The sequence below is a fragment of the Thalassophryne amazonica genome, chromosome 19 (genome assembly GCF_902500255.1).
Source record: "Thalassophryne amazonica chromosome 19, fThaAma1.1, whole genome shotgun sequence".
NCBI lineage: Eukaryota > Metazoa > Chordata > Actinopteri > Batrachoidiformes > Batrachoididae > Thalassophryne > Thalassophryne amazonica.
The window spans coordinates 1087059-1103116 of NC_047121.1; the positions used below are offsets into that span (position 1 = coordinate 1087059).

The 16058-nt window shown below is 41.0% G+C and overlaps 1 protein-coding gene across 1 annotated transcript in view; it reads left to right on the forward strand.

Moving 5' to 3' along the window:
* Positions 1 to 16058, forward strand: part of syne3 (spectrin repeat containing, nuclear envelope family member 3) — a 155422-nt gene that overhangs the window by 110816 nt on the left and 28548 nt on the right. Inside the window, 2 exon segments of the mRNA XM_034159822.1 lie at positions 3641 to 3784; positions 8654 to 8839. Coding sequence (XP_034015713.1) covers positions 3641 to 3784; positions 8654 to 8839 — 330 coding nt within the window.

A 16058-nucleotide genomic window follows, 5' to 3' on the forward strand; every position in this document is an offset into this window, starting at 1 on the left:
CATCTGGTTAGTACTTGGATGGGAGACCTCTTCGGAACACCAGCGGCTGTGTGTGCTTCTCCAGGTAAAACTGGAATTGCGTCAGGAAGGGCATCCGGCGAAAAACTTTTGCCAAATAGTAATGCAGATCTGGCTGTATCCACTGTGGCGACCCCAAACAAATGGGAGCAACTGAAATGACAACACACACACACCAGTGAATATGCAAATTAAGTAGGAGTGGCATGCGATTTTCAAAAAGGCTGCCAAAAGAAACTGAACCTAAATACATACAGATGATAAACACACTTAACGATTAGCCTCGGCTCGTGTGTCATACATCACACTGACAAAATGAGGAACCTTGGGGTAATTTTTAATCCTACATTGTCCTTTGGCCTCCACCTGTGAAATATAGTGAAGATTCGTCCCATCCTGTCTATGGCTGATGCTGAGACACTGATTCATGCATTTATCTCTTCTAGATTGGACTACTGCAATGTTCTGTTTTCTGGTTTACCGAAGTCCAGCATTAGGGTTCTCCGATTGGTTCAAATTGCTGCTGCCAGGCTTTTGACACGAAGCAGAAAGTTCGACCACATTACACCCATTTTGGCATCTCTTCACTGGCTTCCTGTCCCAGTGAGATCAGATTTTAAGGTTCTGCTACTAGTCTATAAACTTTTTCACGGACTGGCACTTCCCTACCTAGCTGACCTAATTAAACCCTATGTACTGAACCGGGCTGTGTGTTCTCAGGATACAGGACTACTTTGTGTCCTTATGCCGCGTTCACACTGGGAGCGATCAAACGCTACAAATTCGCTAGGGTCGCGTGGCGTTGGATGCGCCTCCTTTGCCCTGTGTGTCGCTCTGCTTTTGCTGAGAAAATTCATCCTGGTGCGTCATCAAATAGGAGGAGCTTCCATTCCGCTCGCTGGCTCCGGTTGTCAGTCAAGTTAACATGATGGACCTTCACACAGAGCGAGTTGTTGTGGAAAACTGACAAACGTCATGAGACGTTCCCAATTCAGGGAGTATCATTATTTACTGCAGGAGCTGCGTCCTGCAGCTTTCAGCGGTCCTTCCGCCTCTGCGGGACCCAGTTTGTGGACCTCCTGTCCCGTTCATGCTCACACATGTAAACAATAAAAAAAGAAAGAAACTCCGCTGCTTGCTGTGGGGCTGCAGCTCGCTCTTTCCCAAAAAACTCTGTCATAATTATGTTTAGAAACCAGTCACCATTTGTTTTATTATACATCTGTGTAGTTAATTAATAAAATAATCTACACAGACGATTCGCCCGTGTGCGCACGTAAAAGAAAAAGAAAAAGATAAGTGATAAATAAAGATTAAGTGTTGAAGCTTGAAGAAGAATAGTACAACAATACAGACGTGTGCACGTGTGTGCACGTGCTTAGGAGTGCAGCCCTTTTACATAAGGCCACCCTTCGAAGACCTTGAACAAGTTTGAAGTTGAGTGTTTTGTGATGTAGCTGCAGCCACCATGGGGCCAAATCTTATTTGAAGATCTCGCCCAACACCTTCTTGAGCACGGTGAGGTTTGGTGTCCGGGTTGGTCTCTCTCAGGCCTCACAGACGTGCAGCTGTGGACACAGTTCAGCAGTCATTGTGGCCACGTCTCTGAGATATTCTGTATGTATCAACATGAAACGTGGTACACGATGGCACCTCAGAAAACCCTCAGTCAGTTTTGATGTTGGGTGGATGTTGTTACTAATTATGGCCACTAGGGGTGAGTCTGAATGCTGGTATATGCTGTATCTCCACAATGACTTTGGGATTGTGATAAAACTTCTTGCTGGAGATTTGCCTTCTTAAGATCTTGCACAGATTTAAGTTTGAGCTCAGCGACACAGGTTGGGGGGGGGGGGGGGTGTTATGGTCCCTTGCATTCTGTGTGATGTGCTTTTTTTTTAAACTAATCCTTAATTAAACCGCACAGATGTTTTAAGAATGGATTGAGTGTTTCTAAAACAAGGTTCCTGGTTTGAACCCATTCTCCATGAATTGCGGAGTTGTCAGGAAGGGTACCCAGCGTAAAATTGGTGCCAAATCTACATATATCGGATCTGCTGTGACGACCTCACGTAAAAAGGGAGTAGCTGGTGTTAATTTTTTTTTTTTTTTTTTTTTATACACACACACACACGCACACACACACATATATATATATATATATATATATATATATATATATATATATATATATATATAGAGGTGCACCGATCATTATTGGCCGATCACGCCTTGATCGGTGATCGGCAAAATGCGCCGATCAAAAGGACCAATCACAACAGTGCAGGCAGCAGCGCAGGGAGCGCTTGGTCCTGTCATGACACGCTTTCCTCTGTGACATAAACTCATTTTGACTTCTGATATGAGCTGGATGGACAAGGAGCGCAGTCGCCATCATCTAATGTAGTCCATGTCCGTCCAGCTCATATCAGAAGTCAAAATGAGTCAAATGGCTCTGACAGATCTAAATAGACTGCTGTGTAATGAATGGAAGCACACTGCCATCTAGTGGATATCCAGTGTGCGTGAGTGTGTATTTGTGAATCAGTAGGCATTTTGATTTTGTTCATTTTTTCATATGAGTGTAGAGGTACAGAGAGTACAAAGAAGCTTTGTTCATTTGATTTGCTTATATTGTGAACTGCCATGATACTGGAATTGACAACTAAGTTCGAAATAAAAAAGAAATTGATTGAATTGATTGATTTGTTTGTGGATCTGTGGATTTCGCGAAAAGAATGTCTCAAAATTACGTCACAGAGGAAAGCGATGAATGCATGTAATTGGTGATCCACAAATGCTGAAACTCAATTCACAAATACAATTTCCAGTTTTACAAATGTAAATTTTTTTTTTTTTTTTTTTTTACAAATTAAGTTTTATATTTGCAAATACAACATTATTTGCAAAGACCAATTTACAAGTTACAAATATGAAATATTTGTGGATATCTGAACACATTTGCAAATCAATGATTATTTGTAGATCACCCTGTGTGCATTTACAAATATTAATGAGACAATTTTAACCCCATAGAATGAGGGCTGTATTTTACATTCTCAACGTTCTGTAGGCTGTAACCTGAGCAACATGAAACATGGAAAAAAAAAGATTGCTGGTAGAACAAAGTCAATGTAATAAAACAAAAGTTGGCAGTTTATTCTAGTGTCTTTATTTGAATGAATGTTTTTTGTTTTCATCATTAAGTTTTAATGCAAAAATAGTCCTATACATTACACCTATATTCTTATTTTGGGCATGATCCAAATATGTACTTGATTGGTATCGGCCTTGATCGGTATCGGCAGATCAAAATTTCAGTGATCGGTGATCAGCCTAAAAAATCCTGATCGGTGCACCTCTAATATATATATATATATATATATATATATATATATATATATATATATATATTACTGAATATCTGATTGTGACAAGATATTTTTGCTGGAAATGATTCAACCAAAATACAGGGTTAGAAACTCCACCACCAGAGGGAATTTTCTGTCTCCAGATCAGGGAATGAAGGTGGAATTTTGTTCTTTGGGTCCCTCTGAACGACGTGTGAAATGTTTGTAATGACCGCACTCGTATATTTTTTGTTTTGTTTTGTTTTTTTTAGGGGAGCACAACACAGTTCTGGGACCGGAGGACAGAGTTTGAAGCATGGCTGTGTCAGCAGATCAAACTCCTCTCAGGAATCCTCAGTGCCAAAGGAACAAAACTACGAGACAAAGACCTGAAAGTCCAACAGGACCTTCTGACAGTGAGTGTGTTCCTCACAGTGAAACATGCTGCATGGCTTCAGTGAGACAGGAGACACACCGAAGACCCGTGTAAAACTCATTCACACCAGCTTCATCATGAATATTTCTCGGGGAACATAACAGCATGACAGAGGTCGTGAAACTTCCACTTTGAAATCCAAAGTACAGAAAGTCTTGAGCTCTTACACGTGACTCGGAAACAGAGTTAGATGTGACTGAATCAGTTTGCAAACATTGTCATGTGGTGTTAGCATGCTGTGTTAAACACAAGATGTTTCATGTCAACTTGGTTTCATGTGTTAATCTTCATCCAGTCCTTTATTAAGGAACCCCCCCCCCCCCACACACACACACACACACACAAACAAAAAGAATTGACGGGACAATTTGCTGTAAGTGTAAGACCCCCATCACACATGGTAAACGTGAGCAGTGGCGTTCTGAATGAGCTGGAGGCGGTTTAGAGAAGACTGACCCAAGCCAACATACAGAGAGTTACAGTAACCTAGTCTACTTGTGACAAAGGCGTGGATAACCTTTTCAAGGTCAATCCTAGAGAAATATGGCTTGGACCTGGCTAGGAGACGGAGTTGGAAGAACCTTGTTCAAACAACAGCACTGATCTACTTATCAAATTTAAAATGTCTCAAAAATCACCCCAAGGTTCTTCACACAGGACTGAATGTTGGAACCCAGGGGACCGAGGACATCAGCAGAGCAGGCTGTGGAAGTGCTGCCCCAAACAGGATAACATCCGTCTTGGATTCATTAAGAATTAATAGATTAGCACTTATCCAAGATTTGACCTCGCTCAGACAATCAAATAATGGCTGCATCGGGTCATTGCCTGACGACCTTAGTGGCAGGTAAATTTGGACATCATTAGCAAAGCAGTGGAAAGGAATTTGGTATTTTCAAAAGATACAGCTGAGAGGCAGCATGTACAACAAGAAAAGAATAGGACCTAGAATGGAGCCTTGAGGGACTCCACAGGTCAGTGGGGCCACATCTGAAGAAAAGTGACCCAGCTGCACAGAAAAGTGACCCAGCTGCACAGAAAAGCTCTGCTGTGTGAGGCAAGAACTGAACCAGGTGAGAGCAGAGCCTGTAATGGCCACACACTGCTCGAGACGACTCAGCGGGGTCACGTGGTCCACTGTGTCAAAGGCAACTGACAAGTCTAAAAGCATCAGGACGGTAGGACTACCTGAGTCAGCAGCTAAGATCAAATCATTAAAAACTCTTAGCAGAGCAGTTTCAGTGTTATGTCTGGCTTTGAAGCCAGACTGAAACTTTTCGTTGAAGTTGTGCTGAGTTAAAAATGACTGCAGCTGGATGTAGAATGCTCTCTCTAAATCGTTGGATAAAAAGGGAAGCTGAGCTATGGGCCTAAAATTTAAAAGGATGGAGAGATCAAAATTTTTCTTTTTAATTAAAGGTTTTACCACAGCACGTTTAAAGGCCAAATGAGCGCAGCCTGAGCTAAGACTGGTGTTCATCAGCAACAATACCAGCTCCAGCTTTGCCCAAAACTGAGGAAAGGAGGTGACATCTGAAGAACAATTTGTAGGACGTAGATGGCTGACTACATCAGAGAGCCAAAGGCTTGAGCTGGAGCAGAGACCTGATGTTAACCTTGTGGAGTTGACTTTTCTGGACTCTGATGCATTTGGGTTGGACCATCAAACAGTGGAAATGAGAGGTTGGCCGATTATTGGCGCTGATATTCAGCATTTTTGCAGGTGTTGGTATCAGCCATTTATACTGGGCGATATGACATTTTGCAGCATTTTGATATTATATTTTTGCAGTGCTGGAAGTAGGGACTCACTGGTTGCCAAGTTCTGCTTTCACGTGTACAGTTTTTAAACGACTTTAGCGTTCACTGAGTCCACAGTGCTGTGGAACGGCAGCTCCGAGCGGAACACAGCAGAGGTGAAAGAAAAAGAACATCAAAATCCTTCATGAAATAATCCAGAGCTCCTCCTGTGTCTGTAGCTGCTGTTACATTCAGACATCATTATTGAAACAGGCAAATTTCAGCCTCAGATATTTATATCTGCTTCCAAACCTTGTTGATAATCGGTATCGGTATCTGCCCTTAAAAATCCGTATCGGTCGACCCCTAGTGGAAAGGTATTATGGTCACACAAATCAGAATTCCAGATGGTTTTTTTGGAAGAAATGAACGCAGCGTGTTCCAGATGATCTAGACTGTTATCAGGAACAGGTCCAAAAGCCATGGTCTGTCCTGGTCTGGGGTTGTGTCAGTGCCCTTGGCAAAGGCCATTTACACTTTGTGATATCAGCATTAATGCAGAAAAGTGCACTGAGATTTTAGAGCAACATGTGCTGCCTTCAAGACAACTACATTCTGCTGACATTACAGACATGGCTGCAGAAGCAGCAGTACGGGTACTAGACTGGACTGGACTGGACTGGCCCATAGAGCATGTGTGGTGCTGTGACGACGCCCCCGTACCGCTGCACACTTTAGGAAATGCTTGCATGAAGAATGGAACAAAAGAACACCTGAAACACATCATTTACAACTCCTGGCAATAATGATGGAATCACCGGTCTCAGAGGATGTTCATTCAGTTGTTTAATTTTGTAGAAAAAAAGCAGATCACAGACATGACACAAAACTAAAGTCATTTCAAATGGCAACTTTCTGGCTTTAAGAAACTCTATAAGAAATCAGGAAAAAAAATTGTGGCAGTCAGTAACGGTTACTTTTTTAGACCAAGCAGAGGGAAAAAAATATGGAATCACTCAATTCTGAGGAAAAAATTATGGAATCATGAAAAACAAAAGAACGCTCCAACACATCACTAGTATTTTGTTGCACCACCTCTGGCTTTTCTAACAGCTTGCAGTCTCTGAGTCATGGACTTAATGAGTGACAAACAGTACTCTTCATCAATCTGGCTCCAACTTTCTCTGATTGCTGTTGCCAGATCAGCTTTGCAGGTTGGAGCCTTGTCATGGACCATTTTCTTCAACTTCCACCAAAGATTTTCAATTGGATTAAGATCCGGACTATTTGCAGGCCATGACATTGACCCTATGTGTCTTTTTGCAAGGAATGTTTTTGCAGTTTTTGCTCTATGGCAAGATGCATTATCATCTTGAAAAATGATTTCATCATCCCCAAACATCCTTTCAATTGTCCAAAATATCAACATAAACTTGTGCATTTATTGATGATGTAATGACAGCCATCTCCCCAGTGCCTTTACCTGACATGCAGCCCCATATCATCAATGACTGTGGAAATTTACATGTTCTCTTCAGGCAGTCATCTTTATAAATCTCATTGGAAAGGCACCAAACAAAAGTTCCAACATCATCACCTTGCCCAATGCAGATTCGAGATTCATCACTGAATATGACTTTCATCCAGTCATCCACAGTCCACAATTGCTTTTCCTTAGCCCACTGTAACCTTGTTTTTTTCTGTTTAGGTGTTAATGATGCTTTTCGTTTAGTTTTCTGTATGTAAATCCCATTTCCTTTAGGCGGTTTCTTACAGTTCGGTCACAGACGTTGACTCCAGTTTCCTCCCATTCGTTCCTCATTTGTTTTGTTGTGCATTTTCGATTTTTGAGACATATTGCTTTAGGTTTTCTGTCTTGACGCTTTGATGTCTTCCTTGGTCTACCAGTATGTTTGCCATTAACAACCTTCTCATGTTGTTTGTATTTGGTCCAGAGTTTAGACACAGCTGACTGTGAACAACCAACATCTTTTTGCAACATTGCGTGATGATTTACCCTCTTTTAAGAGTTTGATAATCCTCTCCTTTGTTTCAATTGACATCTCTCGTGTTGGAGCCATGATTCATGTCAGTCCACTTGGTGCAACAGCTCTCCAAGGTCTGATCACTCCTTTTTAGATGCAGACTAACGAGCAGATGTGATTTGATGCAGGTGTTAGTTTTGGGGATGAAAATTTACAGGGTGATTCCATAATTTTTTCCTCAAAATTGAGTGATTCCATATTTTTTTTCCCTCTGCTTGGTCTAAAAAAGTAACCGTTACTGACTGCCACAATTATTTTTCCTGATTTCGTATAGTGTTTCTTAAAGCCAGAAAGTTGCCATTTGAAATGACTTTAGTTTTGTGTCATGTCTGTGATCTGCTTTTTTTCTACAAAATTAAACAACTGAATGAACATCCTCCGAGGCCGGTGATTCCATAATTATTGCCAGGGGTTGTAGTGTCCCACCTTTTGTGAAAGTGTTTCAAGCATTAAATGCAGGAATGGATGAATATTAATAAATAAAATTAAGTTGACGGGAAAAAACTGTTCTGTGTTCATGCTGTCTACAGTGAAATAGAAGATTGTTTTTTCTGGGCTATAAATACACACTTTCCCATTCAACTGAGTGGGAAAGTGTGTCCAAACTTCTGACTCTGTGTGTGTGTGTGTGTGTGTGTGTGTGTGTGTGTGTGTGTGTGTGTGTGTGTGTGTGTGTGTGTGTGTGTGTGTGTGTGTGTGTGTGTGTGTGTGTGTGTGTGTGTGTGTGTGTGTGTGTGTGTGTGTGTGTGTGTGTGTGAGAGAGAGAGAAAATATATATATTTTTTTTGTTAAGGTAACACGTGATGCGGCTCTCTGGTCCTGCAGTGATCTTTAGTGTTCAGTGACGGTCTGATCAATTCAATTTTCAATTCATTTTCATTTATTTTGCACCAAATCACAACAGAGTTGCCTCAAAGGGCTTCACACAAGTAAAGTCTAACCTTACTAACCCCCAGAGCAGCAGTGGTAAGAAAAAACTCCCTCTGAGGAAGAAACCTCAAGCAGACCAGACTCAAAGGGGTGACCCTCTGCCTGTGGACTTACTGTCCTCTTCCTGTCTGTAGGGTCTGAGGGCGGAACTGAGCTGGGGTCAGGAGCAGTTCCAGCTCCTCCTCCAGGAAAGTCAGACCAGTGATGCTGGTCCTGGGGTGGTGGAAGATGCAGATCTGGAGGAGCTGCGCTATCGCTGGATGCTATACAAGTCCAAACTGAAAGATGTGGGAAACCTCAGGACCAGACTTGGTGCCAAGGTGAGTTGAAGTCCAACAGGAAGGTCTTTGTTCAAAAAGATTCACTTTATTACAACCTGAGTCACATTCAGACATTATCAGTCCAATATCTGACTGTTCTTCACGTTGACATCAGTGGAACCGCTGAGACTGAGAACATCAAACCAAACCTCCACCCCGTGCTCAAACAGGAGCGGTTATTGCAGAGTGTCCTTCAGGTCGTGTCCTCACGCCACCTGGACCGCAGCAGCACGCGGCTCGTACGTCTTCATGAAGCGCGTCGGTCCTCGTCTGTTTAATGTGGGCTTTTTGTTTGATTGCATCACATTAGTTTGTGTTGCAGTCCACAGCCGGCGTTCTGTCCAGTTTTGCTCCTCGTAGCATAAATGGACATGGGTTGAGATGACCTATAACCCCGCCAAGTTGTGCTTTTACTTGCTGAATGTGTGATTCTTGACCAAGTTAACTTATGTTGACAGGCAAAAATCATGTAAATTGTTCATCCAAACATAGTAATGTGTAAAATGTTCTCACAGTTAAAAGATAAGTATTCTTAACCTGGAGACTATTTTTTTTATTATTGTGATAATTGTTCATCACGATAATCCACACCTATTTACCCCTCAATGTCCTTTGGGCTTTATTGGACAGAGAAATTATTATAATTGGTGGTTGGCTCTCACTGCGTTATTGTATCACTTCCTGTTCTGGAGCACAGCGGTGTTTTTCTGTATCTGTTAGCTGTTTAATCTGCGCAGTTAGATTGGTCTAGTTATCTAGATTACGATTTGTTTCCCAGTGTAATCTTTACGTGCCTTAACTAAAGCACTCCTTCTGCTGAATCACCTCTAAATTATTTACACATTATTCACTTTGCGTGTTTTTAGGAATCCGCTAGCTTAGCGTAGCTACTAGCTCTTAGCCGGTTTAGCATGGTGGCTTCTCCTGTCTCTCCCACACTTTTCTGCTCTGGGTGTGAAATGTTTAGTTATTCCTCGGCCTCCTTTAGCAGTAATGGTACTTGTAATAAGTGTAGCTTATTCGTAGCTTTGGAGGCCAGGCTGGGCGAATTGGAGACTCGGCTCCGCACCGTGGAAAATTCTACAGCTAGCCAGGCCCCTGTAGTCGGTGCGGACCAAGGTAGCTTAGCCGCCGTTAGTTCCCCCCTGGCAGATCCCGAGCAGCCGGGAAAGCAGGCTGACTGGGTGACTGTGAGGAGGAAGCGTAGCCCTAAACAGAAGCCCCGTGTACACCGCCAACCCGTTCACATCTCTAACCGTTTTTCCCCACTCGACGACACACCCGCCGAGGATCAAACTCTGGTTATTGGCGACTCTGTTTTGAGAAATGTGAAGTTAGCGACACCAGCAACCATTGTCAATTGTCTTCCGGGGGCCAGAGCAGGCGACATTGAAGGAAATTTGAAACTGCTGGCTAAGGCTAAGCGTAAATTTGGTAAGATTGTAATTCACGTCGGCAGTAATGACACCCGGTTACGCCAATCGGAGGTCACTAAAATTAACATTAAATCGGTGTGTAACTTTGCAAAAACAATGTTGGACTCTGTAGTTTTCTCTGGACCCCTCCCCAATCGGACCGGGAGTGACATGTTTAGCCGCATGTTCTCCTTGAATTGCTGGCTGTCTGAGTGGTGTCCAAAAAATGAGGTGGGCTTCATAGATAATTGGCAAAGCTTCTGGGGAAAACCTGGTCTTGTTAGGAGAGACGGCATCCATCCCACTTTGGATGGAGCAGCTCTCATTTCTAGAAATCTGGCCAATTTTCTTAAATCCTCCAAACCGTGACTATCCAGGGTTGGGACCAGGAAGCAGAGTTGTAGTCTTACACACCTCTCTGAAGCTTCTCTCCCCCTGCCATCCCCTCATTACCCCATCCCCGTAGAGACGGTGCCTGCTCCCAGACTACCAATAACCAGCAAAAATCTATTTAAGCATAAAAATTCAAAAAGAAAAAATAATATAGCACCTTCAACTGCACCACAGACTAAAACAGTTAAATGTGGTCTATTAAACATTAGGTCTCTCTCTTCTAAGTCCCTGTTGGTAAATGATATAATAATTGATCAACATATTGATTTATTCTGCCTTACAGAAACCTGGTTACAGCAGGATGAATATGTTAGTTTAAATGAGTCAACACCCCCGAGTCACACTAACTGTCAGAATGCTCGTAGCACGGGCCGGGGTGGAGGATTAGCAGCAATCTTCCATTCCAGCTTATTAATTAATCCAAAACCCAGACAGAGCTTTAATTCATTTGAAAGCTTGTCTCTTAGTCTTGTCCATCCAAATTGGAAGTCCCAAAAACCAGTTTTATTTGTTATTATCTATCGTCCACCTGGTCGTTACTGTGAGTTTCTCTGTGAATTTTCAGACCTTTTGTCTGACTTAGTGCTTAGCTCAGATAAGATAATTATAGTGGGCGATTTTAACATCCACACAGATGCTGAGAATGACAGCCTCAACACTGCATTTAATCTATTATTAGACTCTGTTGGCTTTGCTCAAAAAGTAAATGAGTCCACCCACCACTTTAATCATATCTTAGATCTTGTTCTGACTTATGGTATGGAAATAGAAGACTTAACAGTATTCCCTGAAAACTCCCTTCTGTCTGATCATTTCTTAATAACATTTACATTTACTCTGATGGACTACCCAGCAGTGGGGAATAAGTTTCATTACACTAGAAGTCTTTCAGAAAGCGCTGTAACTAGGTTTAAGGATATGATTCCTTCTTTATGTTCTCTAATGCCATATACCAACACAGTGCAGAGTAGCTACCTAAACTCTGTAAGGGAGATAGAGTATCTCATCAATAGTTTTACATCCTCATTGAAGACAACTTTGGATGCTGTAGCTCCTCTGAAAAAGAGCTTTAAATCAGAAGTGTCTGACTCCGTGGTATAACTCACAAACTCGTAGCTTAAAGCAGATAACCCGTAAGTTGGAGAGGAAATGGCGTCTCACTAATTTAGAAGATCTTCACTTAGCCTGGAAAAAGAGTCTGTTGCTCTATAAAAAAGCCCTCCGTAAAGCTAGGACATCTTTCTACTCATCACTAATTGAAGAAAATAAGAACAACCCCAGGTTTCTTTTCAGCACTGTAGCCAGGCTGACAAAGAGTCAGAGCTCTATTGAGCTGAGTATTCCATTAACTTTAACTAGTAATGACTTCATGACTTTCTTTGCTAACAAAATTTTAACTATTAGAGAAAAAATTACTCATAACCATCCCAAAGACGTATCGTTATCTTTGGCTGCTTTCAGTGATGCCGGTATTTGGTTAGACTCTTTCTCTCCGATTGTTCTGTCTGAGTTATTCTCATTAGTTACTTCATCCAAACCATCAACATGTTTATTAGACCCCATTCCTACCAGGCTGCTCAAGGAAGCCCTACCATTATTTAATGCTTCGATCTTAAATATGATCAATCTATCTTTGTTAGTTGGCTATGTACCACAGGCTTTTAAGGTGGCAGTAATTAAACCATTACTTAAAAAGCCATCACTTGACCCAGCTATCTTAGCTAATTATAGGCCAATCTCCAACCTTCCTTTTCTCTCAAAAATTCTTGAAAGGGTAGTTGTAAAACAGCTAACTGATCATCTGCAGAGGAATGGTCTATTTGAAGAGTTTCAGTCAGGTTTTAGAATTCATCATAGTACAGAAACAGCATTAGTGAAGGTTACAAATGATCTTCTTATGGCCTCGGACAGTGGACTCATCTCTGTGCTTGTTCTGTTAGACCTCAGTGCTGCTTTTGATACTGTTGACCATAAAATTTTATTACAGAGATTAGAGCATGCCATAGGTATTAAAGGCACTGCGCTGCGGTGGTTTGAATCATATTTGTCTAATAGATTACAATTTGTTCATGTAAATGGGGAATCTTCTTCACAGACTAAAGTTAATTATGGAGTTCCACAAGGTTCTGTGCTAGGACCAATTTTATTCACTTTATACATGCTTCCCTTAGGCAGTATTATTAGACGGTATTGCTTAAATTTTCATTGTTACGCAGATGATACCCAGCTTTATCTATCCATGAAGCCAGAGGACACACACCAATTAGCTAAACTGCAGGATTGTCTTACAGACATAAAGACATGGATGACCTCTAATTTCCTGCTTTTAAACTCAGATAAAACTGAAGTTATTGTACTTGGCCCCACAAATCTTAGAAACATGGTGTCTAACCAGATCCTTACTCTGGATGGCATTACCCTGACCTCTAGTAATACTGTGAGAAATCTTGGAGTCATTTTTGATCAGGATATGTCATTCAAAGCGCATATTAAACAAATATGTAGGACTGCTTTTTTGCATTTACGCAATATCTCTAAAATCAGAAAGGTCTTGTCTCAGAGTGATGCTGAAAAACTAATTCATGCATTTATTTCCTCTAGGCTGGACTATTGTAATTCATTATTATCAGGTTGTCCTAAAAGTTCCCTAAAAAGCCTTCAGTTAATTCAAAATGCTGCAGCTAGAGTACTGACGGGGACTAGAAGGAGAGAGCATATCTCACCCATATTGGCCTCTCTTCATTGGCTTCCTGTTAATTCTAGAATAGAATTTAAAATTCTTCTTCTTACTTATAAGGTTTTGAATAATCAGGTCCCATCTTATCTTAGGGACCTCGTAGTACCATATCACCCCAATAGAGCGCTTCGCTCTCAGACTGCAGGCTTACTTGTAGTTCCTAGGGTTTGTAAGAGTAGAATGGGAGGCAGAGCCTTCAGCTTTCAGGCTCCTCTCCTGTGGAACCAGCTCCCAATTCAGATCAGGGAGACAGACACCCTCTCTACTTTAAGATTAGGCTTAAAACTTTCCTTTTTGCTAAAGCTTATAGTTAGGGCTGGATCAGGTGACCCTGAACCATCCCTTAGTTATGCTGCTATAGACGTAGACTGCTGGGGGGTTCCCATGATGCACTGTTTCTTTCTCTTTTTGCTCTGTATGCACCACTCTGCATTTAATCATTAGTGATCGATCTCTGCTCCCCTCCACAGCATGTCTTTTTCCTGGTTCTCTCCCTCAGCCCCAACCAGTCCCAGCAGAAGACTGCCCCTCCCTGAGCCTGGTTCTGCTGGAGGTTTCTTCCTGTTAAAAGGGAGTTTTTTCCTTCCCACTGTAGCCAAGTGCTTGCTCACAGGGGGTCGTTTTGACCGTTGGGGTTTTACATAATTATTGTATGGCCTTGCCTTACAATATAAAGCGCCTTGGGGCAACTGTTTGTTGTGATTTGGCGCTATATAAAAAAAATTGATTGATTGATTGATTGATAATTGGTTTAATATTGGCCCATAGGAAAACCTTGTACAATAAAAATATTAGTTTTAGCCTCCAATAAAATGTACTGTTGTGATTCCAGTATTTTAAAGTCCTTTTAAACTTGTACAATGTTTATTAATTATTGTGATATTATCATTAATCTCAATGATAATGGTCAAGATAATATGACAGAAAAATTAATATCATTCCACTCCTGCTGTACAGATGGGTAAATTACAGTGTACACTTGTCAAAATTGCATTTTGTTAACAAAATTAATAATTCTTTTAGGTAAACTCGACCGTGTGAGGTGTTGAAGCGCAGTGGAACTCATTTCATAAATGCAGGCTCCTAAAATTGTATAAAATACATACTCACTATATAAAGATAAATGTAAGGTGAAAGTAGCTTATTTGTACAGGCGAAATATACATATACATTAATGGTCCTGACAAAAAATACAGAAAATGTACTCACTATAGGTGTAAATACACTGTATACAATTCATGTAAAACTTGCCTCCTCATAATGTGGGGTGGCTTATTTTTACAGGCAACTTACTTTAACAATGTAAGAACTCCTAACGTTGTAGGCCTGTATATTATAGGAAAAGTACGCAACATAAAAAAGACTAAATAAGAATTTATCTATGAATGACCTAGTTAATGTAGACTGTACTATGTATTTACTTAATATATTTTGTCACATACACATAAATATACAGGATTCTTTTTCTTTGTATGTTCAATAAGTTTTTTTTTCTCCATCATTTCCAGACACAAACTGCACAGGATTTACAGAGCCCTTCAAAAGTATTTGAACACGCAGTATGGCACACAAATTTATTTGTGCCATTTATAATACAAAAAATACACAAAATACAATTTTCTACAATTATCTTCCTTAAACTAAAACTGAGAGCACATTTTTACAACTTGATATAAAGTTATTGCAAATATAAAAGCCAAGATGTTGAGTTGCATAATAATGGAATGCTTTGGTATAATACTTTATAATAATTAAGGCAAGGCATAATTAATAATCAGTTTTATTGCCAGTTTTCTTCAGACAGGTCAGGGGATGGACCCATGAACATTTCCAAGTCACTGAATATGTCTTGGACTTTATTTACATCAATTATGAAGAAATACAAACAGTGTAGCACTCGATGGTAAATCTGTGTGGAGTATTTATTTTTTATTTTGTTTATATAGTGCCAAATCACAACAAAGCTGCCTCAAGGCGCTTCACGCGAGTAAGGTCTAACCGTACCCAGTGGTGGACACAGTTCAGCTAATCCGATAACCAATAATTATTGATGATAATGTTTTTGTTAGAGGATTAGCTTTTCAGATAAGTTTTAAAACCATCATCAGACCAATTATCTTCTGATAAAAAAAAAGATTGATACTCGAGCGTTTTTTTCTCTCCTGCACGCACTGACTGCTGCGCACGCAGATTAATCAAAGTCTACTCCCTGTCTGTAAGACCAGCGCTGCTCTGTGTCACACAACACGGAGCAGCGCACCCGCTCCCCTCTGGTCTTTTATTGTTGCGCCGTCACGTGGCTCAGCGGCGCCAGCCAATAGCCATGCAGGTAGGCTCAGCCTGGCCCGCCCACTCAGGGCTCTCCTCGAGTCAGCCCTCTACCTCAGGAGAGTTTAAGTTGTGTTGAGTGACAATTTTTTAAACAAAAATGTTGATTGTGATAATAAATAAAGTATTTTGTTGTCACATACAACATTTGGCGAAATTCTATCCTAGGTCTTTTGGATCCTTTGGATCTATGAAGCTTAAATATGTAAGTATCAGTATCAGTATCAATATCAGCAATACTGGGTCTGTATTTACTTGGTATCGGATCAATACCAAAATTCCCGGTATCGCCCACCTCTAGCAGGAAGGACCTGGCTGCTGAACTGCCACAAAAAAAAAAATCATT